The 27,193-nt window shown below is 42.7% G+C and overlaps 1 protein-coding gene across 1 annotated transcript in view; it reads left to right on the top strand.

The window, feature by feature from the left end:
- The window catches only part of TMEM59L (transmembrane protein 59 like), a 110,952-nt gene that overhangs the window by 57,821 nt on the left and 25,938 nt on the right, over positions 1–27,193 (top strand). Inside the window, exons 5-6 of the mRNA XM_085639804.1 lie at positions 17,537–17,645; positions 20,062–20,173. Coding sequence (XP_085495930.1) covers positions 17,537–17,645; positions 20,062–20,173 — 221 coding nt within the window. The remainder of the gene's footprint in view (positions 1–17,536; positions 17,646–20,061; positions 20,174–27,193) is intronic.

Consider the following 27,193-nt stretch of genomic DNA (forward strand, 5'->3'; position numbering starts at 1 on the left):
TTGTTCTGAGTCTTAGACTGCTTACAAAGTCATAAGAAAAATCCTCAGTTCTTCATTGCACCTCTTACAATTGAAGCTGCTGCCTAACGTGTAAGCAATGAGAAAAAGTGCAGCCTGTTGGGCTTACATTTAAACAGTTATAAAAATCACCCTGTCCCTGTAAGGCTGCGTTGGCTTGCCTACCCTTTAGGCCTTGTACTGGTAGTTACCCCCGAGGCTTTCTTTATCCAGCTCGTGTGAGGGTGATCCTGGGGAAATCCTCAAGTGTTTTCTCATCAAAACTGTCGGCCTCTTGACTCAAAAACATGGGTGAAGTGAGGTGGGAAGGGTCCCATTAATATGAATGGAGCAGGAACAAATTTTGGGGGGGGGGGGGGGGGGGGTGTGACAAGGGTTTGAAAAATAGTCAACCCACTTATTAAAGTCTATGGAGGCGTTTTGTTTTTCAGGTGGGTGAATGGCAGTGATAAAATTGTGGCTCTTATCAGATGGGGGGGGGGGGGGGCAGTTGACTGTATCTCATACCTTACTTTTATTCTCTCCGGAATTCTTACACAGATATATATGTTTTTGGTTTCACTGAAAGTCTTTACCATCTGAAAAGTCGATTTGTTAGTGTCTGCAATGCTTATCAAGTGTAGTATTCTCTCTGTTGTCCAATCCTTGTTCTGTGCAATAGTAGACTCAAAGACCATGTTTTTTAGATTCCACATTTTAAGTGTTTGCCAGTGTATTAACTACTATTTCGTTTTTGACGGTGGGCAATTTATTAGCTTAGTATTTCTGCAAAGTCGCTTTTCTCTGGCTTCAAACCTAATTAAATATTTCTGAATGATGGATGCACGTGCATAGAAATTTGTCCACTCCACCTTGTGCATTTTTGTCATAATGACTGATAAACCTGGAAAAGTTCATTTGTAACATTATTTCATTTCAGATCTACTATAGTAGAGATTAAGTCACAAAAGGGTCATTAACCTTACCTAGCTTACCTAGTAACAGCAAAAATCGATACAGCCCCCTTGTCGAGATCCGACAAAAGAGGGAATGAACTGGAGGCCCTGTTCAACTCGACAGATCTGTGTGATGTAATAGAGGGGTCAGGGTTAGGCATGCAATGGCCACCCACTTTTAGGGTGAGCAATGGCTTATCTATAATAGACTGTCTTTATTTCCCCAAATCTGGTTAACCGTCTATTACATGGTGTCGTCATCTGAACTAATTTTAGTGACCATAATCCAATTGAGATAGCTCTATTAACACCTGCCAGGGAACCCACCTGAACTTTACCCAGTGTGAATAGTGTGGAGCCAACCCCAGTCAAACTTAGACTTGCTTTAAAGCTATCCGAACAGATTAAAACTTTCCGAGAAATAGTCTGTGCAAATATGAATTTGGTGATGGGGAGTTTAACAGGCAACGGGTAGAGAGGGGGTCGTGGACAGTTTTGTGCCTCTTTGTGCTATAATTAGGGTGACCCTACTGAAGCCAGTCAAATCAGCGTCGCAGGCTGCCCCGCGGTTTGATCAAGCATGTTCACTGGCTAATCGCCTCCTTCATTAGGCACTCATTACCCGTCCTCGAGATAAAGACCTTGTGGCCCTTCTGTGCAGGGATTACAAGTCTGTTACCAGAAGGAGCAGAAAGGAAGCTAGAATTGACCAGTGGCCCACCCTTACATACACTGCTTTGACAAAGAGTAGTAATGTTTTTGGGAGAACAGGATCATGTATGCGGACAATAGATCAAACTGGCTCCACAAATAGCTGCCATATAAGGGGTGTGGTTTGGGCTGCGCACTTCAAAACCATCTATACTGCCAGTAACCAGACAAGCATTAATGTTGTCAAAATTGACACTTCCACTTTACCTTTTGTATTCTTATCAAAAGTCACAGCTGCCATTCAGGAGAGTAAGGGCGGAAAGGCCCCTGGCGTTCCCATTAATCTGATTAAGTGTGAGGCGACCTTATGGGCACCATTATTGACAAATTTTCTTTAATTCCATGAGCCATTATACAATTCCAAAATCATGGATTCTTTCAAATATAGTGCCCATTTTTAAAAATGGGAGTTTCTCTGAGCTGAAAAACTATCGCCCTATATTCCTGATAGACATCCCTGCAAAATATTTTGAAAGAAGTCTTTACAATAGAATACTAACGAAAACAATATATTACATTAATTTCCACTGGGTTTTCGAAACTGAATAGCTACAGTGGGATAATGTTTGAAGTTACAACTTATTATAGGCAGATACACCGTGGTGAAGCAATGTAACTTGTTTCTTGCTTTTATGGACCTGTCGACGGCCTTTGACTGTGTAAACAGAGCTAAGTTATGGCAAATATTAATTGAAATGGGGATGTACCCCACACTGGTGCGCACTTTAATATCTCTACATGAGACAAAAGAATGTGTTTGGTTTGGGACCGGTGGGGAGTTAGCTGATTTTTAAAAAATGTTGAACCAGTGCGCGTCAAGGGTGTGTGCTTGCCCCTTTGTTATTTATTTTATAGATAAAGTCTGGACCTTATAAACGCTACCACCGATGTCCCTATTGTAAACGGCGCACCCATTCCTGTACTTTAATACGCGGACGACGACGTAATAATGGCCCGCAACTCGAAAGCCTTAGCTATTCTAGTCAATTCTTTTGTGGATTTTATGGAGAAATTAGATCTAAGGTCCAGTTTCTGAAAATCATTTACTATGTCCTGTGGCACGAAGCACATACGATCGTCATCCATCACTGTCGGGTCAAATACGTTACTGCACTCCAGCACTTTTGCATATTTAGGGATTTTATTTAATGCTTCCAGTTCATGGATGCCCCAAATTGTTCAAAACAGATTGAAATTGTCGAAGGCTGTAGCCTACCTCCTTAGCTGACCCTCACTACCAGGAGGCAGGGGCCTTGCTCCATTGTTACAAAAAAGTTTCAGCCCAGTGTGCATCTATGACTACCTATCGGACCGGAATATTGGTGGCTCACAGCCACTTCAATTGGAAGAAAATCGTTTTTGCAGGCAAATATTTGGTGCCTGCATCGCCCTTCCAACATATTGGCCATAAGGAGTTGGCAATTAAATATTTATGTGACCAAATACGTATTCGCCCTGCGCTGCTGTGGCTATCTGTTATGCGCAATGTGGAAGCCTCACTCACTAGAAAGAGGCTTTTTGACTGCCTGGTCTGTGACAAAGGGCTCTCTGTTCCCTGGCAATCCGTAATAAAGTCATTGGGATAAGGTTTGCTGTCTGAATCAGCTATATGTGCGCTAGCCAGCAGAAAGCAAGCACAGGCCCTGCTGTTAGAAAATTGCTGGGTCCCCCCTCCCAGCATAAAAACTTGCTGTGTACGATTGTTATTTGTAGGAACTAAATGTCAGCCCTATGAGATCTCACCCCATTTTGTATCCGGGTGGAGCTGCACATGTGAATGTACCACATCCTAGTGTATGTAAAAGCCTACCGTGTTCCTCATGTTTGCTTGTTCGAATATTCAATAAAAAAAAATACAACGCAGAAAAAAAAAAAGAAAATTGCAGGGTATTAGGTTACATGAGGAATCACGGAAATCCAACATTGGGGATTACTTAGTTGCTAATTTTGGCGCTGTCAACTGATCACCTGGGGAATCCAACTGGGAGCTGGGTGCACTCGCTTCGATTTCAATTTAGAGCAGGGACCCTGAAATAGTTCTTCTGTTTCCAGCTCAATTTGAACTCACAAGTTTGTCCGTGCAACAATGTATCAAAGCAAACATTGATGAATTTTACCCAATTCTGTGGGTACTAATAATTTACGAGAATGTATTTGGTACCTTTTTTAAGGCTCAGAAAATATTGTAAATACCAGCAAGCTTTTAGGAGTCTGTAAAATTTAACTGACAATGAAACCTGTTGTTGCGCAAATGTTTCTTAAAGCAGCTGTATGTTCAAGAAGCACCATGCACTTTGACTAAGTTCTTACACTCTTTTAGTCTATTTATTTATGTATTCCCTGCTTTTACTCAAGCCCTAAAGTGGTACATGTTGGTTGCTATTTTATTCTCCCTTGTATGTATTTTAATTGCTATTCTGTCGGGTTTCCCTGCCGAATAAAGATGTTTTATTTCATGTGCAGTATTCTTTCTGTTGTCCAATCCTTGTTCTGTACAATAGTAGACACAAAGTCCATTTGTTTTTATATTCCCCATTTTAAGTGGTGCCAGTGTTTTAACTACTATGTCGTTTTTGATGGTGGGCAATTTAATAGCTTAGTGTTCCTGCAAAGTCGCTTTTCTCTGGCTTCAAACTTAATTAAATATTTCTGAACAATGGCTGCACTTGAATAGCAATTTGTCCACTCCAGTCATTGGCAGAATGATCCCATTGATGCAGTCCTCTCCGCAAAGAACTTAAGCCACGCACTTTTTTCTTTGTCTTATATTGGCGGCAGAAGCTTCATTTTGTGTCAAATCGGAAGCTTCAGATAGTGAAGAGACCTGGTCCTCATCACCTGAAAAACCGCATATGTTCTGTGATAGGAACTTATTTTACTGTCATAGACCATCCATTATCTGATGTTGAAACATCCTTAGCAGTGTCAGGCAGCACACCACCACTTGTTTTACTGCGCATCGTCATGTGCGGGCCTATAATCCCGCAGGTTGGAGATGTTTCGAGAGATGGTGCTGAGTTTATCTGGTCCAAATAAGCTCGATCTCTGCAAATAGGGCCTTTATCAGTCCTTTTCTCTAAATTTTGATAGTAGAGGCATCATTAAAAACATTTTCTGGTTGTTTTCGCAAGAGTGGCCACTTCATTAGTTACCAGCAATCGTTCCTTGTAATGTGCATGGCCAGCATTTCAGATAGCATTTCTCTGCTTCCTCGACCCTTCTGCTGTTGTACGGTCAGACTGAACCAGGTGATCTTTCGGTTTTTCCAAATTTTGTTTTTCTCGCTATCGTATTGCCCTTTAACAATCAAATGTGTTTATTTATGCTGGGCTTATCTCCTAATTGTTTAGTGGGTCACTGACCACTTCCTCCTTGATTGCCCTTTTACAAGGGGAGGTAGGGGAGGGTTGGATTTTTTCAAACTGCAGTATGCTTTTTTTCCCTATTTTCAGTTTGAATTTATGTTTGAATGTATGCCATGCTCCTCGTGCATTGGCTTTCAGGAGCACTTTTGAGTAGAAACAGACCTCTAATAGCTATGTGTGTGTAAGAAATACCTTTGTACTCTGGATGCAACTTGGCCATAAACACTGACACAGTGCAATTCTGTATAGTGTAGATCAGCGGTTCTTTTGACTTCTGTGGAACCTCACTGAATCATCATTTGAATCTGGGAACCCCACTGAGTTATTATTGAAAGGTGGGGAGCCCCGGCATAAGCAATTTCTATGATTTCAACCTCAAAACAGTACACAAAAAGACACAAACCAGTATACACCAAGCAATTTTTTAAATATTGTGTTCATTAACTATCAAATATTGAAAGTTTTCTCAGCTTCAATTTTGACCTTCATTGTATATATATTATTTTTGTAAGTCAAACTCCCAAGACCCTCTGACCCTGCTCTTAAAGGTCACACGTCTTAGGAGTGCCATCATCGAAGGATAGGCGGCCAGAAAGTAAACTATCCAAGAAGCATCTACAATAGGCAAAAAGATAAGTACCACCAAGGCCCAAGTTGCTCCAGGAAATGCAAAAGATTTGTACAGATTTAAGCCATCAACTCTTGTATTGTTGAAGAGGTCATCTAGATCAGAGATAACATCAGAGATAACATCAGAGATAACATCAGAGATAACATCAGAGATAACATCAGTGATGACCTTTGAAATGACATTATGACAACACTGCGTGTTTTCGCATACTTATAGATTTGCCACATAATCCTCATCTGCCACATAATCTGCTGATTTGAACCAAAAAAATGTGTTTCTAGCTCAAACGGTTCAAAAGTTAATAAAAACACAGCAACATGTGTTGCCGTGCAGTGGAATGCCATTTGCAATGGTGGAATGGTCAAATTTCTGTTGTTTAGTGCTACATTTGGAAGTTAAACTGATACTAATGAGTTACAGCTAATGCCCAGAGTGTGTTAAGAAGTGTGAAAATAATGAAGTAATAGTATCAGAAAATGTGAAGCATTAAGCCGTATAATTTGTCTTGTTGAATTATTTACTCAACCCTACTGCACAATTTGTCCCTCCTCTGCTGCATAATTCCAGTGGCCCTGGATATCGTTACTAAATGTTAACTATAACTGGTTAATTTCAGTGGCTTTTACAGTTTAAAACTTTACTTTTCATCTAACTATAACGTCACTTCTTAGTTTTTGCCAGCAAAAATACTCCCACCCCCAAAACGTAGTATGTTTTAATGATGTGGCTGTATCAGACTCACTTCTCATTTGCAAATCTTACTTTCAAGTCCTTCAGTACTGCATTTGTGGCAGACCCCATTGACGGTCATCAGAATGTTCTGCTAACCCTTCGTTAGGCAGTGCTTCTGAGATTTGTATCCAGGTTGAATAGACTCTCTGACCTATAATTGCCTCCATATTATGTTTTTGTCTGTCATTTGTTAAGGCTTATTTTTTTATTAGATTTAAATCCTATAGTGAAACCATTTCCCAGTTCAAAGATATTCGCAGTATTGGTTTGGAATGTGGCCTCTTATGTTGAGCGTGCCCTTTCCTAAAGGCACTTCAGAACATTTCATGAATACCAGATTTTTCAAGCTCGAATAACATGTGGTGAAACCAAAGATGCTATCTTGACTTGTTGGAAATATTGCATACGAATTTCAGTAGTAAGTTTTTCAGTGACCAAACTTGCTATTGGTTTACCCCAATACCAATGGCTTTTCTGCATGCTTTCAAGGTGTTATGAAACATTCAAAAGATGACGGTACATTTCACTGTGACTGTCACTATAAGGAAGCTCATTGTAACTGCTGTCCATTTAAGCCATATTATAATTTTTCCCCCAAATCCGCTTTGGTATACCTCAGCACGCATAAAGTAGCTTAAGTTAACTGGGTTAATGATAGCCACATGTGGATTGCAGAAGGTAATGGTGCACAAATAAAGTGCTACTAAGTTCTGTAAGAAAGAGTTGAAAACAGTACAGTAAATACTTTGCAGGCATTTTATAGAACTCAAGAAAGCAACCTCAGCACCACAGTTGTATTTCACTAGGCAGCACTGGCAGTTGTGCAGTATTCTCCCCTCCCCCCCCCCCCCCCCCCCCCACCCCTTTGGTCTCTTGGTAATGTATTGGAATCACCAAAAATGGGTCCCTTTTAAGAAATGTGTAAAATAAGTGCATTTCTATACAGCTCACCTTAAACTGACATTGCTCTATGGTCGTCTTCTTGATAAGTGAAACTATGTTCACCACTGTTGGGATGCTTGAATCCCTGGTTCTGCCATATCCAATGTCTGGAAGGATGATGAAGTCATTAAATGCCATGAATGTGGTGATTTAGGTGGTTGTGGTTCATGCACACCCTTTTCAACTGCAGTCACCTGCTCCCACTAGCTTATACCTCGTTACCACATCGTAATGGCAGAAAATAACTAGTCGATCTGTAGTGTGATATTTGCTACACATCGAGATGGCCAGCCGTGTACAGAGAAGAACAAGCAGGCATGGCTCAATTCCAGCCAATAGCATTTGCCACAGATACACTGTCCAACTCATAAAAGGTGATCTGAGCTCTTTCATCTAGATCTATAGCTGCTTCTCAGAGACCCAAGTTACAAGCTTACAGATTTTTTTTTTCCAAGTCGTTTTTATTGGATTTTCACAATACAGAGGAAAAGAAAGACGCAATAACGCTATGCGTTCATCAGTAGAAGTCGAAGGATGATACATCGTTGTAAAGTCTTACACATGATATATATTGATAGACGAGTGATTTAACCTTGCATTGCTTTTCTGAAGATCCTTGTTAACATATGAGATAGTTATGTTAAATTGTCCCGATAGACCAAGCAATATTGCTATTTTGAATTCTGTTATGCAAGTTACAATTGGTTATACCATATAACTCCTACCTTCATACAATTATTTAAAAGAATAATGGGTTATTTACGAAAAAGAATAATAATAAGAGGAAAGAAAACAAAAGAATAGTAGTGCCAATAGATTAACCAAATCAATATATCTGGTGTATGACTGTTGAGTTAATGAGGAGCATGATAGTCCGAAAATGACTGTTTGCTTGAGGGGCTTTCGAATCCCAGTTGAGTAGGGTGAAAGGGTCTGTTTTTTGAGGGGGGCTTGAACGCTGGTGAAGCGAAGTCTAGCGATTCCCAAATGTTCCTATTTTTAGATACTTATTCCTATTTCTAGATACTTATTCCTATTTATTTATTTCTAGATACTTACTCCTATTTATAGATAGCTTACAGATTTTCCCCAAGAAAAGGCTCCTGGGCACATTCACAATTGTTGGTTGTTGGTTTGTGTCAGGTTAGCCTTGCAAAACCTTTCCATTGCTGAGATAATTTCCAGCTTCCCATCTATTGGGACGGTAGTGACCATTTCATAGTTTACAATCAAGCCCCTTCCCTGCATGCCAAACTTTGAAGTATCTGGTGTCCACTTTTTTTTTTTTTTACTGCATCCTTGCACTACCCTAGAATGTACACCGAGTCCTAGGTATGCCTTGTATTTGAGACTAATCCTGGGTTGAACCTAGATGGGTGCACCAAGTGAGCCCTCCTGTGAAAGAAGTCTGTCTGTCACAAGTTCATGCATATAGTATGGTTTTGGCAGCATCCCGTGTTTTATAACGATCCTAGTGGGATCAGACTGTTTTACTTGCGTGAGTGAGAGCCTTCTAGTTTAATCTGCTAATAGTGAATTCAGAATCCAAGTGCAGAGATTTTGAGCCCCTGTATGAATCTGTGTGTGTATAAGAGGCATGTTATACACTGCATGTGTGTGTGAGTGAACTAGAGTGACATAAGCTGTGCATTCCATTTTTGGAAGTATTGCTAATGTTGCTGAGACTGGAAGAAGGGAACCCACTCATTGAAGTAGAGAGCAAGGAGACATGCTTTCCCTTTGAAATCCAATTGGGGCCTTTCTGTTAGAAAGTGCCACTAATTAGTCTTCTGGTAACTTCCATTTGGTGGACGGCAGGGTTGAATGGTGAGGCTCCAGGTACTGTTGTCAAATTCTGAAGGGCCTTTTAGAAGGAGAGCAGCACTTTGTCTCTTTCGGATCAAAGTCAGTTGTGGCTGATATTCGTCTGCAGTCTGCTCTTACCTCTTTTCATTTCTGTGCGTGACTGTGCTGTGATGAACATCACTTGAGCCAAAAGCAGAGTCTTGAAGATAAGCTGAGAAGGGCACCTGAAAAGCGAACCATCTTAAACCAGTTATGAGCGGGTTGGCAGAGAATCCACATCCCCGGTCTGTCATCAGTGCATGAGAGTGCCAGTTGTTGTTCCAATTCAAAATTCACTCTGACAAAGGAGGGGGTGCTTCACAGAGTACCCAGGGAATTACTTTGGAAACAGAGCAGGTGTCTGACAGCCAGCTTCCTGAAGGTGAGGCAATATCACTTGGAGTCTGATCCTTGAAGCCGTAGGAGTGCTGCCTGAACGAGAGTGAAGGAGCAAGCCAACCCAGTAGGAGATGTTGTCAGTTGATGTGGATAGAAATGGTGATGTGGCACGTCCACTCGAAACTGTCTGTATGACTTGCGTGTCCTAGTCTGGAAGAGAGTCCCTAAAGTCCTTGGTGGAACCACTTCACTTCGGAGCATGCCCCGTGAGATCTCTGGTGTTGCCCCTGGTGTTGCAGCCATGGCACGTTTTGAGTGTGCCTGAATTTGAGATCGACAATACCCTGTAGCAGCCGTTCTGGGCCCATTTTCGATATTGGCGTGGCCGCTGCTCTTTCTGCCCTGTTCACAGTGGGGCCTGCCACCCTAGAGAAAACCTGCCGCCTGTGGTGAGAGAGCTGTAACAGTAGGTCATCATAATCTGATGTCACATACACCCACCACCAATGGCCACTCTTGCTTGGCAGCATCTGCAGCATTTGCTGCACCCGTGAAAAACAGGGCACGTCTACAGTGGTGTTGCATGCTCGTAACCTAACTCATACCATTATCTGGGCATAGGATGGGCTCAGAGGGGTGTCTGCACATTGTTTTTAATTTCTCTGTGTCTCTTCAGACATGCTCAGCTATTGATGCTTGCATTGTTGTGGTAGATCACTGCTTTTAACATTCCATTTGTTTTTCTGAGTAGTGTTAATGTTGCTCATTAGCAGTGACATGCTGGTATTTGTGTTTCAGAAGCTGCCTCTATCCTCTCACCTGCTGGACTGTTTAACCATTAATTGCCAACAAGAAAACAGGCAGAAGTTCAGGAACTAAATTTTATTTCACAGGTCTGCCAAGGGGCACTATGATATGATACCATCAGCCATTCCAGGATTTTCAGCCAACAGCATGTTGCCTTGTGGAGCTATCCGTTTTGAATTTAACACTCCATTCATGCGCTCACAACCGCAGCACACAGTGCTATTGGCTAGAATTCCTGAATTGGCAAAAGGTGTGATACATGGCACTTGTCACCTGTTTTAAAGTTTTACTGTTGCCAGGTTTGTGTGAAAAACATATATCATTTTACAATATATCCAAAAGTAGATTCTACGCTCATATTTTGTGAGGGCAAGGTTGTTTATTCACAGTATGCATTAAAACAAGTATTGCAATGCAAAAGATTTTGTTTAGTGGTCTATTTTATACGAAGCGGTGCAATGTTCCCCCAACACAAAGAATAAGTAAAGAACATGTCTCTTTTGTAGGACTACTATTAAATGATCCACTCGCACACAATAGACAGTTGCCACAATTGGATTCTAGAGAGGGGTTGAGATTTTTTATTTATTTTTATTTTGCAGTTTTATATAGCGCAAACTTGACCCGAATCGGGTATCCGAGCGCTTTACATCGCACCAGTTGCATTACATGAGGGCACATTCATTTTTGTTAGGCATGGGGAGATTAAGTGATTTGCCCAGAATCACAGGATGTTCAGCGTCATTGCCGAGACTCAAACCCAGTTCCCCAGAATCGAGGTCGACCGCCCTAGCCGTTGGGCTAACTCCTTTTGTTAAGTAGTTAAAGGAATGCTGTACTCGGTAGACATAAACCTACAGAAACAGTCAAACCTCTTAAGGAAATACCATACATTCATGTACTCGCATAGGATTATCAACGCTTGCTTGCCTTGTGTGGTATGCTTCAAAAGTGGGTTCCGCTACTAGCCCTGGCATCCAAACATCCATGAGTAGTGCTGTTGAATGGTTGTACAGTATCCTAGTTATGGGGTTCCTTGTTTGGCTAAGGTCCATTATGTCAACATATATGTTGTTGTTAAACTGTCTGACCTCTATGAAAATGGCGTGTAGGTTACTTAAAATGTTTTTTTACTGGTTCCTCCATACAACAAGATGAAAAACTGGATGATTTGTCAATGGAGCATTTTTTTTTCTTCCTTTTTTCTTCTTTCAGTTGACATGTTTCAGCACTCGTATATTGCTCTATGATATCAGGAGCCTTCCTCAGAACTACAGGACTCTGTATCACAAATCAAATATTATCTGATAAAGACCTCTAGCTGCAAATTCCTTAACTTTTGAATTCTCCCCAGGCGCCAGTCTGGATCCGGACATTTTTCAGTGTCATACGGCTCCGCAGTGAAGTCGACTGGCACGCAGTTCTCAGTTTCTCCTTTTCCGCATTGTAACGTGGATCTGGAGAAGCGGTTCCTCTGGATGTTTTTTCTCGACCGACTTTGACACCTGGTGCGGAATATTATGAGTCATTACACCTAATCTTTCGGACCCCATCTCCCTCTGAAGCACCTCTAGGCCCCACGGATGTGAGTGGGGCGCCATTGGAGGATTTGTCCTTGGTGATGGTGAGCCATTGGAGTCGCTAAATCGGTGCCGCTTAACGTCAGCTGGCATCGCTTTGGTGCAGGCTCACAGTCCTTCAGGATCTTTGCCTATGACACTGGTCTTTGATCAACCAACTCCGACACCGGTCGAAGTCTCCTCTCCTCCCTCAGTCGACGTTGTGGCGGCTGTGCAACCTGAGGGGATTGTACAATTTGTGTCCCCTTTTCAGGAAGAGGCATTGAGATGGGCACCTGTATTGACGGTGGCAGGACTTTTCAGCCCTTTTCTGACACCAGTGTGTTTCAGGTGGAGGAGAGCTGGTTTACACCTCTTGGTGAGACTAGTGGGCTGGATTCTTCACCAGCCTCTGGGTTGCTTTCTCCCCCTAGTCTTGCAATGGAGGCAAGTTCCTCCTTTGCAGACATGTTGAGGAAAGTGGCTGCAGTTTTAGACTTGTCACTTTCCACGGTGCAGAGTTCTACAGACCCTATGTTCAAATTCCTTTGGCAGGGACAGACTGGAGAAGAGCCTGTTCCGTATCGTGAGTCCCTATTTATCATTTTTTTTGTGCTTGGGCCAAGCCTGAATCGGTGGTCTCAGTGGACAGTGATGTTGCACGTAGGCATTTACCTGCACCTGGGGACCCAGTTCATTTGCATAGACCTCCGTCCACTAGTGGCCTGGTGACTCGGGCTGCAACGTCTTCTCCAGATATAGATTCTACTTTTAAGACTCTTGTGGGTGAAGATGCTTGTGGTTAGCATATATTTGCTGCAGCTATCAGCATTAAGAGCCACCAACACGTCTTGAGTGCTGGTATGCTTTTTCTATGCTTTATGGGATTCTTTACAGAACATGTTCCCATCTCTTCCCGACAATCTCTGTGCTGAGGTAGGTAAGTTGATTAGAGATGGCCAGCAGGCTGCTAGGCCTACCATAAGGTGTGGCACGGTTACAACGGATTCTGTGGGTCGGACCACGGCATCTGCAGTGGCTCTAAGGCATTGGGCTTGGTTGGCATTTTCAGGTTTCTCAGAAGCTGTCCAGTCGTCTTTAACCGATATACCATTTAATGTTACCAGTGATTTTGGCGATCCGGCAGATGCGGTGCTAAAACGCTTCCATGAAAGATTGAGAATTACAGTCGTAGTCCTATATTTTCTGTGACTGTGTGCTTTGCTTGTCCCTGGGCTTGGGATATATGTTTTTGTTGGTAAAGGAGAATCCTTGTTAGGATGTTGTATATATCCAGTTTTGGTTTCAGTACTACTATGTGTACTCCGGTGAGGAGTGGTGGTTATAATCTCAGTACCATTTTCTTTTTTTATTTGTGTATTGATTTAAATGACTTGGGGGAGGTTCCCTTTGTTTCCTGGCATCTGAAGATGAGCTATCTGTGCAAGAGGCTATCTTAAAGAGAGGTATCTTCCTGCATGGAAGTGTATCTGTTACATGCTTCATCGAAGCAGTTCAGTATGCAAGTTGCATGGCTTTCCTCTTCAGTGTTCTTTTAGAGGCATATGGTTGTCAAATGTAGACTGGTGTATAGTGACTCTTTGGTCTACTCTTGGAGTAATCGGGTGCTTCAGCAAGTTGAAGCGGTGCTCTGGCTTAGAGTATATGTTTGCATTATTTGATTGCTATTTGCTTGAGAGTTCTTCCTATAGGTGAAAGAAACAGTGTCTAGTGAAGGCATACATATTACCTCAACTGCAGGCACTTCCTATCCCTGCACCATATTGTGCTGCTGTAAATTTGCAGCCAAAGGTTTATGATGCTTGAGTTGGGCCAACTTGCCCCATTACCAATGTAATCTGGATGGCTTGTTGTCCTTGACTTCAAACAATGTCCTAAGGTGTTGGGCCGTTTTGATCGCCAAAAAGGCCGCCAATTCATCTATAAAAGTCTTTGGAGACACTTTTATGATAGGAGAATTTTTTACTCTATAGTAAGCTTTTCTTACTATGATATTCTTCATATACGTGGTTCTGTTTCATCAGCATTCCCTGTCTTTTGGAAAGGATGTACTTATTGGTTTCTGCATTCCTTAATTTGTGAGGAATCATGACTGCTGTTTCTTGTGATGTCCGTTCTTTAGAACGAACAGCTTTTTCTTACTGCAAGTCACCTACGGTGTTGTATTTGTGGGGGTCTACCACCCTTTTTTTCACTGGGTTGGGGATTTTTGCCAAACACCTCATTTCAAAGTGGCTTTTTGTATACGGGTATAGATGATTTAGTGTGCTGCTGTGTTTCACTTAATTGTTGGGATGATATGGGTCTTTTTATCACAGGTGTGGACGTATGTGCTTGTTGTTGACCAGTGCGCTCATAGGTGCGTAACATTTTCAAAATTATTGCGAAGCGCTTTATGGAACGGTTTCTTGGTTCCAGTTTGTTATTAAGTATACATGTCTATCATATGTGTTATACATATTTGTTCTTCGAAAATAAAAAGGGTTTAATTAAAGATGCGGTTGATTCTCTTTTTCTCGCTTTCCTTGGTTTTTCGTTCTTACCTATGGCCCGAAGTTTATTTATTTTATTTATGAAGTTTTATATAGCGCGAACAAGATCCCAAGGGATATCGGAGCGCTTTACAATCAAACTAGAACTGGAAGGCTAATAATGTACCAACCACAAGTTAAAAACACAAATGAATCATAGAGAGCACGAAAATTCACAAGGAAGTTATGTTAAACAAAGTACAGTGTAACGACAGAGGGACACAGTATGTCAAAAAAATATAGTAGTAAATGTTGAAACAATGGAAGTTGTGTTCAGTCTTTCAGACTATGGCACTGAAAGCTGTGCGAGGGCAAGCTTTATACCTCCTTACGGTCTGGCAGTAGTTATTGGCCGGCAAAATTCTGTTAATTGCCAGGCCGGTCGGAGTATCTGGAGACACATTTATGTTTGTAAATATATATTATGTTCATATTTGCATCTTTGTGGCAAAATGTTATACAATTGGCGAATTTTATTAATATGAATGCTCACTTTGTCCAAACTAAATTATTTATACCATGGAGGGATGGTTGTTCATCTATCCTTTGGGGAAATGGGTTCTGAAAATCCTTCTTTGGGATTTTATCAGGACATTTCTTTTTATGATTTTCTTTATTGTCATGAACATTGCAGATTACATGGCTTTTATCGTGCATTCTACCTTTTTTGGTCATTGAGTTTTCTTTCCCCTTTGTGTAATAGGGGATAATGTCGTCTGTTATTTGACAGATGGTTCTTTAGGGTTTCTTTCCCCCTTTTTCCTTCAAGGGCCAATTCTCTCGGGCCTGTAAGGTTATTTGTTTATATGTTCCTTGACGGTGATCATGTATTCTTTTAAGAGCAAAGCTCTTGTTTTGCTATTTCTACGTGCCTTTGGTCTGATTAGTTTGCACACCCTCCTCCAGTGGGGTATAGCTATGGTATTTAATTCAGAAGTTTAGGAATCTGTGGCTAGATGTTTCTATCCGATGTGAAAGTCACTTGCCTTCAGTAACGTGATATCTGGTAGAGACACAGTCTAGCTGCAGATTCATTACTCTCTGCCCATCCTCTCCACTCTGTGAATGACATTTGAGGTAAGGGTTATACCCTTTTTTCAGTTCTGGTTTTATATACCAGCGATCACTATCTCAACTTAGGTTAGGATTTAACAGACTGCTTGACCTGGCCACATAGCTTTTGTTTAGAAGTTGCCATACCATCCATTTTCCAAATGTGTGTAGTCAGTAGGGTGGGTGGGTGGGTGGATGAGTGTGTGGGTGGGTGTTTGGGTGTGGGTGTGTGTGTTTTCGTTTTCTCGTTCACACTGGATTAGACACCAGTGGGCAGCATTGGTTTATTTGTTCTTTTCTTTGAAAGTCGTTGTTTGGTATCATCATACCTTGAATTGGCACTATCAATATGTCACACAGTGGTGTGATTCAACAAACATTTTGTGTTTTTTTTTTTTTGGTTTGTAGGCTTTGTTTTCCGATTGTCATGTCATTTGTTAATATTGATGACTGACCTTTAGAGTGTATGGTTTTCTTCCCTTACATAGGGGTTATTCACCAGGGGGCAGGGTTTCATGTAGCTCTGTGTTTCGTTGGCTAGTATTAACATACCATTTTATATTTCTACGTAATTGATGTTTGAAAGGTTTTTGGCACACTTTCCACAACCAGTTTCTTTGATGGCTTTGCGTTCTGCCGTGGAAGGTTTCACCAAAGAAACCGACATCCGGCTGCCTGAGAGGGACTTGTATGGCTCACTGGCGTCATGACTGGAGTCAACGTCACTGTGGAGCCATGATGCCGTTCCCCGGCATGCAGAGGTACTGCTGAAAAATGTCCAGATCCAGACTGGCGCCTGGGGAGAATAAAAAAGTTAATAAATCTGCGGCTAGATTGTGTCTCTGCCAGATATCATGTTACCGAATGTAAGTAAGTTTTACGTTAAGTACCTGGTTCAGGTGCATGCTGTACGATGCATTAAATGTGTGCTTTGTATTTTCATAAGATGGAGGGAGGCAACACCAGTGGAAAAACTTTCTTCATAGAAAAGGTGCACCTTGGGCAGGAGCAGTGCTGGCTTGCCTCCTTTTGGCAGACGGCACAGCTAGGGTTGCAGCAACACAAACGCACACATCACAGGACATGTACAGCAGTACAAGCTTTGCTTCCTCACACAACAGGTCCTGCATGGGATTAGCAGATCAGGTTTCTTCTCTTACAGAAGGCAGTGGGTGTAATCTTCCAGTCATCGCAGAAACAGATTCTGCAAAGCAGACTTGTATCCATTTTTATCGCTCACAGAATAGTATAATTAAGTCATAAGTGACATGAAGGTTACAGACAGATTTATGGTTCTGGCGCTTAACTCGCTGAGAGGAATGGACTGGTGAATGTGCAAGTGAATATGCGAGCTCCGATCTCATTCTCATATGATATTCCACATCCGTATCCTGGAAGCCCTGCAGTGGTCACTCAGAGACCTGCTACTTGTATTAATTATTTGGATTTTCATATTGAGAAGTAGTATTAATTTACAGTGTCATTATGTTGGAACAGCCCACCCTCGCCCTCTTTAACTATGCTGTAGTCAGCCCATAGGTGGCAGGTTTTGAATGAGTGCGCACCAGGCTATGTGCAATCCCAGCTTCGGTGCTGGACCTGTTCAAAATGTTGAAGATCGCCACTGTCCACCACATCATTAGTTTGCAAGATATTGTTTTTGTGACTGTTTCAATCCCAAACTAATGGAGACTTTGTGGCAGCTAAGAAGCCCACTATTACCAGGAGAAGAGCTACCTCAATTATTCAAGCATTTGAAATATATATTTCGTTAGGCACACTTTTGTTCAACATAAGTTAATTTGTAGTAGGTTTGATATCAGCTTGAAAGAAGGACTAACATTTGTTTATGGTGTGCAAGGAAATAGGCCTTTAAAAGTTAACTTACTGTTTTTGTGTAACTTTGTGTGAAGCCTTTTTACAAAACCAGCCTAAACATTTGAAAAGTTTATTCACTATTTCATCATTTAAAAGTACCAAGATGGTATAAGTGTGAATTTAGTTTGTTGCAAGATACCCATTGGAATATTTTAATATTATTTCCTAGTCCCAGCCGGAAATTGAGTATCCAGTTGCCGAAGTCCAGGCACCTAAAGCAGATGTCACAGAGAAGGCTTGGCTTCCTTCCAGGTTCAACACCTTGAAGCCACATCCAGGTACATAGTGCTCTGATTTAATATTTGAACGAAATATTTTTTCTAGAATGCATAAATGTTTCCTTGAGTGTTTACAAAACTGTCTTCAGAACAGTCTGATAAGTTTTGTCTGGATGTAATCCATTCCAGAGTAGAACCGATAAATCCTGGGGACCGTTCAAGATTTAAAATATCAGTTGGTAAGTCTTCTGGAGTTGGCATTGACATCTCAGTCCACAGCCTGGTACCATGGAAGAAACCTTGGTCTCGCACCAATTTTCATCTGCTGTAGAAGAGTATTCACATAGAGGAAAGCTGCATTCTCTAAGGGTATGCTGAATGCTCTTCTTGACTAGAACCTGCTGCCCTACCCAACATCAATATCTCTTCTCTCTTAAGGCCTGACAAACAAAATGGCAAGTGCAGGGATGATTCTTATTGGTTAGATTGCCATCAACAGTGGAGGTTTATACGTACACTCTCTTCAGTTTTGAAAATCCAATTTTAAAAGCGAAGAGTTTGACAGCCTAGTGCAAGCTATACTGGAAAATATTCATTAATTCTCTCTACATTTTAAAGAAAAGCAATAAAACTGGGCAACATTGCCAGTGTAGGGCAGTTAAAAACCTGTTTTTTGTGTTTAAAAATCGGCTTTTCAAAATGGAAATGTATTCGTGTTTTCCTCTACCTCCCTGATGAGAGGACCTTAAAATAATGGCTGCCTGCTACAGGTAGGTCATTAATCTTTTCTGTATCACCTCCAAATGTCACTGTAGGCACACATTAACCTCCTGTACAGCCTGAACCTGCTTTCCAGAGGCCAGGGGAATATTTGCACTTCAGCATGCCATCCTTGAATTTGGCACGTTTGCAGCTATATTCTCCCATCATATTGTCGGTAGTATCTATGGCTGTTTCAGGATCTGAGTGATTGTATAATGTGGTGTCTGTAATGTCCAATGGAGTGTTGCTAGCGGTCAGCTAGCAAATGTGGCCATTTGTTTTAGCTGTGCCCGGCGTGGTTCACCATTTCACTTGTCCAGTGCAAACTAGTTCCACTATGGACTCCTGTTCCAGAAATCCACAAAAGCTGGTCATATAAAAGGACATTCATTTATCTCCAAGACAGCATTTTGTAAAAGTAGAACTGGTTAAGTCTTCCACGCTGCCAACCAAAGAAGAATGTACACTGCCTCCAGGGAGCCCGTAACTTGCACACTGAGTAAATCCCATTATTGCACATCCAGAATATTCTAGTGTCGGGCAGACCTGTTGCGATCAACTGATATACTACTTACTGACATAAAGCTTGTTCTACTACAGGTATACATTTGCCTTATTGCTATAGCCCTGAGCTTTACAAATGTTTATGACCATTATTGTAAATTTTGAAGAATGCTATGTTGCCCAGTTCTTGCAGAACTAAATCTGGTGTTATAGATGGTGTTTTGTGACAGCTGATCGAATGAATGACTGGTTCAAGATGCGGTTATCACTGCTTTGGTGGAATAATAGTGTTAACTGTTCTTATGTCACCAGTGAAAGCACTTGCTTTCCCTTTGTTCCCCCACCTCGACAGTGTCTGTGGAGACTCAAACTAGGGGGCAGAATGGAGGCAAGAGTTCTCCTCAACCTTCTTCTACATCTTCCAGGCCTTTTACAGGAGTATACATGTGCAAGTTCTCTCTCTGCACAAGTCTCTTCTAACCCATGCATACAGGAGAAAAACGTGCTGCACTGATGAGTGGCTCTCACAGAGCTCTGACAGTGTGGCATCCGCTCTCTGTCTCTGTGGAGAGTATCTTTAAGGCAGGGACAGAGAGAGAAGGCACATATGGTTTTTGGTGGGAGAACGGAATTTTTTTTTTCAGTGAGCGCGGAGGAGAATTCGCAAATTGTGGTGGGCATGAGTGGCATGAGATTAGGTATATTTTTATCTTTTTTGGGATAAGAAAGAGAGGAATGGCTTTTTGGGTAGGGGGTTGGGGTGGCTTGGCAGGTATCACATATCACAAGGCAGGTAAAGTTCAGTATAGCTCCCCCATTAATCTTCTACACCAGTGTAGCTTTTGAAAGCCAAGGTATATGCTTTGGGATGAAATTACAGGCATGTTTTCACCTTTGGGTTTTGAATGACCACATAAACAGCTCGAGCTTCGCCCTTATTGTCTATTTGATGTCACTCAGAACCCCTCTGTGAAATACATCAGTCATTCTGTTCCCCATACATAAATCTGTCACTCCTATTACCTTTCAGAGTTTCAAAGTAAAATCAGACCACATTGGCCTAGTATCTATTCAAGCCTGGGGAAATGAGCTTCCCCTTCCCTTAGTGTGATCTACAGCAGGATTATTAATGCTATTAACTTTCTTGATGGCCAGTAATTTTTTTCATTTGTTCTTAGTATTGAACTTCGTGTTTTTCAATTTCTTTCAGGTGTACCCCAAAAGCTGGACAGAACGTCATCAAAAGACACCAAATCGAAACACAAGCCACAGCATTTAGAAAGTTCCCAACAAGAGCATGACTTTTTGGGATGCATGTCTAAGTATGTATGCCTATAACAGCAAGGAGGGACTGACTCTTGAGGGGGTTGTTATCTTCGCTCGATCCCCTCAAGACTTGAAACCCTTAAGTACATTTGAAGGTTTTAAAATAGTTCTAGGGCTCCCATTTTTTGGTAATTATATTTGTAATGTTTGTTTGAGACTATTCATATTTATTTTCTTAGTTTCGTTTGTATTATCCATATTCGTTTCTTCTAAGAAGAAATCAGGTTGAAACTAGCCTATTTCTTCATTTATTTAAATTATAGAAGTACACGTATGTAACCGTGTACTCCCCTAAACACATTAGCATTGTAGGACTGCCATGTGCAATTTATGAACTGTTATCTTTTTATATTTTTAAGTCCCTATCAGCATTTCCAACGTTGGTCTGGCAATCATCTCTGACAGCATTGAGAGGTGCTCACAAAAGTGCTCTGTATTTTTACTGTTTTTAAAATAACATTCAAACAGGCAAGAATTATTTTTCTGTCTTTTTTTTTTTTTTTTTTTTTTTTTTCATAACATAATTTTATTGTTGACAGCCGGTACAGGTCTGGTGCCTCGAGGGATACCAGTGATACAAATACATTATCACAGGTAGTGATATCAACATTTCCAATAATATTGTAGTATCTTTTATAAAGTAAACATCTTGCTAAACAACTTTTTATAAAGATCAACAATAGTGCCACATTGTATCTGCAGGAGAAACAAATAAATCTTATATACGAGGGTCCAAGCAGTTTACAATAAGGGCAAACATCTGTAGCGTTTGAGTCTCGAGCGATTACATTCATTTCAGTTGATCTTCAAAAGCAGAGATGGGGGAGCAGGCTCCAAATACAACCCTCTATACTCCGCCCACCCTTTCCAAATATTAAAATGTTTCTGGGGGTACCCCCTCGCCTTGAAAACCGGGATCTCCAGGCTCATGGCAAAGTCCAATCCCTTCATCCACCCCACCACGGACTGCAGGGATTCATCCTTCCATGCCCTAGTGATATCTCTTTGCCAAAGTAAGGCCAAGGAATAACAGGTGACGTTTATATCTATTTCCACCAAGGCTCTCAGTGATATGTAGTATAACTATTCTTTGAGAAAGCGGGATATCCCACCCACAACCTATGACAAACATGTAGTCCCCCACCCCCCCCTCTCCAAAATATCAGCAGTGTCCTAGCATCCCACACCGTCTGTAGAGAGGTACCTTCCTCTGTACCACATCGCAAGCAGTGTGGTGAAGTGATCAGGCTGGCAGCCGCAGTCTGTCTAGTAGGCCTGATGTAAATATTTGAATTGGATGAGTCGCAGGCAAGCCGCAATCGCCACGCTGCGCTGGGACTCCAATTCCTCCTCCCAATCATCCTCATCCAGGGGGCCTAGGTCCTGCTGCCACACCTCTCTAGTTTTATGCAATGTTGTAGGTGTATTATTGAGTGTGCGGTAGATTTTAGTTATTTTATGGTCTCCCAACTCACCCATAAAAACGTTTGCCTCTATGGGGTTATGTCTGTTTGTTGTACCACACAAGGAGAGAAGGCATGTCAAAATTGGAGATATCTATAGAGTTGTGAGTGGGGCATAGCGTATTCCATCTTGAGTTCTTGGAAGGACTTTAGTTCTGACCATGCACAACTGTTCCCACTGTGTCTAGTCTGATAGATTCACTACCCCGAAAGCCAGACAACTGTGCCTGCTGTGGCAGCTGCCTGATTCGCCACGGAGTAGTTTCTCTCGTAAGCCTCCCCCACTATCCTGTTGCATGAAGTGTACTTTTCCAAATTGTAAAGACCGTGCTGGTTGCAGGCAGCAACTCCCGAAGTGTTGATGCTGAATATAAAACCGTATGTAGCGTATCATCGCCCAGCAGCCAACTCTCGACTGCATATGCTGGGTCCTGCCTATCCCTGTACCACCAATCATTAAGGACGAGGTGGTGTGCAGCCGCGTAATATGCTTGAACATCTGAGGTGGCGACACCACAACAGTATGTGGACTGAAAGCAGGTCCTCAATGCTACTCTTTCCTCCCCCCCCCCCCTCCCCCGATCCCGCCTGGAGCTGGGCCACAATAGCATTTAACTGGCGAAACCATGTCGTATAAGGTATGGATGGTTCTGGAGCTGATACAGGAGACTGGGCAAGGAGACCATTTTAAAAATGGCAGATCTGCCAAACTGGGACAGCGGCAGGTGGGGCCACAGTCGGACCTGATCTCTTACCTGCGTCCACTGCGGGCCATGTTTCTGTCCCAAGCGAGAGTCTGAGACGCCGAGAGAAAAGTATTTGAAGCCATCCGGGACCACCTCTATCTCCCGCAACCATTCACCTAGCTGATCTTCTCCCCGCAGCGGCCACAGGCAGGATTTGCCTCGGTTCATGTAGAGGCTGGAAGTTTCACCAAATATTTGCAGGATTCTGAGGAGGCGTGGGCCAGTTCTATCGGGACGCATAAGGAAGAACAAAAAGTCATCTGTATACAGTGCTATGCGATCTGAAACCCCCAGCGCCCTCTCAAAGCCACTGACCTGCGCATCCATTCTTACCCAGGCCGCCAGCGGCTCCATGGCCAGTGCAAAAAGGTACGGGGAGAGGGAGCATCCTTGGCGTGTTCCCCGTCTAATAGTAAAGTGTCCTGAGACGGAGTCAGCTACCCGCACTGAAGCTGTTATATTTTTATATTTATTTATTTAAACAGTTTTATATAGCGCTGGCTAGACCCGTAGGTATCAGAGTGCTTTACATAAGGTCAGCAAAGTTACAACAATAATAACTAAACGTTACATCAAATAAATGAGACACATTAACGTGAGAGAAGGAGAGACAGTAGAGAGGGCAGAGGGAGAAGGGAGAAGGGGAGTGAGAAGGGAGAGGACGAGGGGGAAGACGGAATAAGAGATAGAGGTAAGTTCAGCCCAAATACCGAATGGTTAGGTGATGGCCAAGGAGGTAGTCCAAGGCCGGTCTCCCCTATAGCTCTCGAGGAAACTCCAACGGGTATCTGTCAGACAGGTGGAAAGAAAGGTGACTAGGCAAAAGCAGAACGGCAGAAATACGACGAGGGGGAGACTGGAAGAATCTGTGCCCAAGGTCCGGCTGGGCAGGTGACGGTCAGGGGATGAGCCCAGTCCAATCTCCTCATTAGCTGAACAGAGCAGCTCCACCGGGCATCGGACATAATGCACAGACTCCGCTGTCAGGAAAGATGTCATGTGTAAACAGGGATTGTCAGATTAGAGCGGGTGGGGGGGTGGGGGGGGGGGGGGAGCCATGGACCGAAAGAATTGTAGAAGTCCTCTTGAGGTCAGGCATAGTCCTGGAGGGGTTGAGAAAGTAAAAAAGATAAGCAAGGAGGTAGAAGTCATCATTGTCAGCCATGTTGGGGTCAGGCATCCTGGGACCCTTTTCCTAACCGAGAGAGTGCCGAGTACAATAGAGCTTTGTGGGGAGGGAAAGGTCAGACTCCGATTAGTTCTAAACAGGGACACAAGATCTCCCTCGGAGACCCTAGGCGCTCCAGTCGTATCGTAGACCCAGAAAGCGAGTAGGAACACATTGCCCATTATGGTGGGAGCTGCCATTTTGACTCGCGCGTGGGGGAAGGGGGGGCGCCAATCACCTCAATCTTCAGCAACAGGAGCCACTCCGGGCAAAATATCCGGCGCGCCCGCTGCGGCCGAGAGATGTTTATCACACAAGCCGACTCTGGCAAATGGAGGATCGCCACAAGTCAGGAAGAAGATGTGGGCAGGTCAAATGAACAGGGCTGAGTTCACCGAGTAACTGATCGAAATATAGCTGCGGGTGTCCATCGGGGAAGCGGGCAGTGGAGCCCCTGGTCACGCCGCCAATTAGGCATCGGTTCCCATGCATCCGCTCCGATTAATTCTCAAAGCGGGTCTGTTCCTTCCCAGGCGCCACCTTGAGGCCATAACGCTGGGCAAGATCACTGCCGATATCGTGCATTGCAGCGCCCGGTTGTAACTGCGGCCACAGCGGCAGACGCTCCAGATCTGATGTCAGGAGATGGTCTAAAAAGTTTTTTAAGTGGGGACTAAGCGCCTCGCTTGGTTGTTAAAAGCAGGGCTTCAACGGAGCAGAAGCTCCGAGTAGCCATGTTGGATCCTGGCTCCGCCCACATGTCCATCATTTATATAGCAGACTTATTAGGATCAGTAGGTGAGGGCCTATATTTTGGCGGCCAAGCAGAGCGAAAAGGTAGGTTCAACTGAGGGAGTTGAAGTCCTTGTCAATGTCCGCAAGGAGGAGTGCGGACGGTCCCTCAAGTCGGTCGACGGCAGCTATAGCATCATGTGCACGCCGGATATTGTGCCTGTAGCCCGGCTAGACATGAAGCCAGCCTCATCCGGATGGACCAAATCCGTAATATGGGAAACCAAGCGATTGGCGATCGCCTTGGCCAGCAGCTTAGCTTCCATTTCTGTCTGTATTTCTATGCACAATCAGTAAAAACATTACACTGGTGGTCTTAAATACATTTTGTTTGTCCTCTTTAATGGATTCATAAGTATTTGCATAAATATTGATTTTCCCAAAAGTTGTCATTTTTTTTTTCTAAACCACTTGCTTTATAATCTCACCTAGATACCGCTTAAACCATAAAATAACAGATAGTTAATCTTCCTTCCAAGCAAACTATAACTCGCACACCCAATGAAATGCTAACCACCCTTCATGAAACTGATTTCAGTTACAAATATTTTAAATCATCTTACAGCTATTGCATATCACTTTACCCATAACACTTTGACGACTATGAGTAGAGTGTCATTAACTGGTTTCATTATGTTTTGTTAAATTACATTTTACTTTAAGGTGTTATGTTTTTACTGTAAATATTGTTAGGACAAACATTGCATTTGGTGTGCAAAGTATGGTCTTAGGCATGTGCTTCTAACCATACCTTGTTGATTTCAGTTGTTTTCGGTTGTAATTCATAATTATTGCCGCACTTTAAATCTTTTTTTCTGAGTTTTTAATTATCATTTGAGGTTTTTCTAACCAAAGTTACCTATAACTTGACTTGAAACTTTGCTTTCTTCAGTACATTTTGTTATTCTTTTGATCGTATACCACATTAAAAAAATCCCTGTACAGGTGGCTTAACCCCTATGTATAGAGATGTTGAGTGCAGGGCCTGGCCCCTGATTATGCAAGCGCCTCCGCCCAGCTCTTAAGTGGCAGCCAGCAATCTGGCATGGCCCTTGCAGGTAAGAGCAGGGAGGGTGGAAGTCAACAGACGATGACGAGGGAAACTTACATTAAAAAAACTAAAACCACTTACATTGCGCTCGCCACATCGCCGACTCTGCAAGCGCAAGGTAAGTGATTTTTGATTTTAGGTCTAGCCTGGGAAGCGCATGCGCTACTTTGTAATGAATGCTGGATTGAGGTAGGGACTTAAAGCTCCACCCACATTTTTCACTAGCTTGTCATTGTACATGGTAAACTGTGGCTGTTCGTTGGTCAAAAGGTGTGATAGTCCCTCCTTAGTACCGCCTTGTCTCATTTTGTAACCTCCCATGGCGACACCCCCTGTTACGTGTGTTGTTGCTCGGTAGACTTTAATTAAAGCCTCCGAGCACTATTTTCTCAAATAGCTTTGTCCTGTCTGCTGTTGCAGGCAGGACAAGCTCTCTCCTAACGCTTTTAAAAAAAAAATGTATAGCATTCATTTGTAATGCAATAGGTCTCGTATTTGCGAGAGTTTACACTCTTGGCATTGTAAATGACAATGCCTTTTATTTATCTGTTTTAAAAACACATAAATTCAAGGCATTGTCATTTACAATGGCAATAGCTCAAACTCTTAAATGCGAAACCTAATGCATTGCAAATGCTTGTTTTACTTTAAGTTGCTCTAGTCGTCTGTCAAGGCACCCCCCCCCCCCCCCCCCTCCCCCAACCCTCTTACTTGCATGGGCTGCACCTGCCAAAAATCATAGTACAGGGCCTTGGGCATTTGGGCGTTTGCCACAGAGTAGGTCCTGTCCCCAAATAGCGGTGAACAGCCAACCGCATTTGTGCATGAACATCAGGTGTGCGCAGTGGAGTCTTGTCCACATGACTGCTGCCATCCTACTGCGCAGTGGTAGCAGACTGAATAACCTTTTCCTTTTTTATTTCTTTTTCTTTTTAAATACAGAATTCATGAGTCGTACATTGGATTTGTAGATTCTGAGGCCCAAGTGTGTCCTCTGAACCCTGAAAGGATTATTAATTTGTGAATGCAACATAGGATTCTCAAATGCTTATATAATAATTTTTCAATCATTTGTTTTAGTGGCGTAGTGTTTTCTTTGAGGGTCCCCTCACCGTGGCTGGGGGGGGTTAGTTTAGGTTCACTCTGGTTAGTTTTGCCCCTCTTTTTAAAAATATAGATTTTCCAACATGGTGCTCAGTGCACCATGTGGGGTAATGAATGCACCAACAGAAATGTGTCCCTTACAGCCAGCCAATCGGAACGTGGCAGATTTGTGACTCTTCAATGGACGGCTGGAGACTATGCTCCCAAGTTCAGTGGGGTGCGTTTATTTTTAAATCTTATTTGCAGACCCTCTGTTGGTGTATGCACACACCCCCTCGATGTATACGTTTGGACCTAGCACAACAGTGGTAATTCTTGACATATCGTGGCCATCTGTGGTATAATGATGCCTATTCTTGGTGTAATACCAGACCTGGAATTATTGTGGTTATTCTTATAGTTGGCATCGCTGGCATAATGGTGCCCAACCCTGCTGTAGTACTGGCTCTATAATGAACACTAATTCCTGGTATGGGCATCCATGAACATGAAGTTACCACTCTTGTGCAGCTGGCTTTGTGAAGGTAATTCTTGGCAAATTGCTTGCAACCATTGCATTATGGTGCCTGCTCCTGGCATAATACCAATCTTGACAAAACGTTGTGAATTCTTGGCATATGTGCGCATCTGTGTCATGACAGTGACCACCCGAGTATAATGTTGACATAATGGGGGTCATTCTTGGCATGTTG

This window comes from Triturus cristatus, chromosome 12, assembly GCF_964204655.1.
Source record: "Triturus cristatus chromosome 12, aTriCri1.1, whole genome shotgun sequence".
Classification (NCBI taxonomy): Eukaryota; Metazoa; Chordata; class Amphibia; order Caudata; family Salamandridae; genus Triturus; species Triturus cristatus.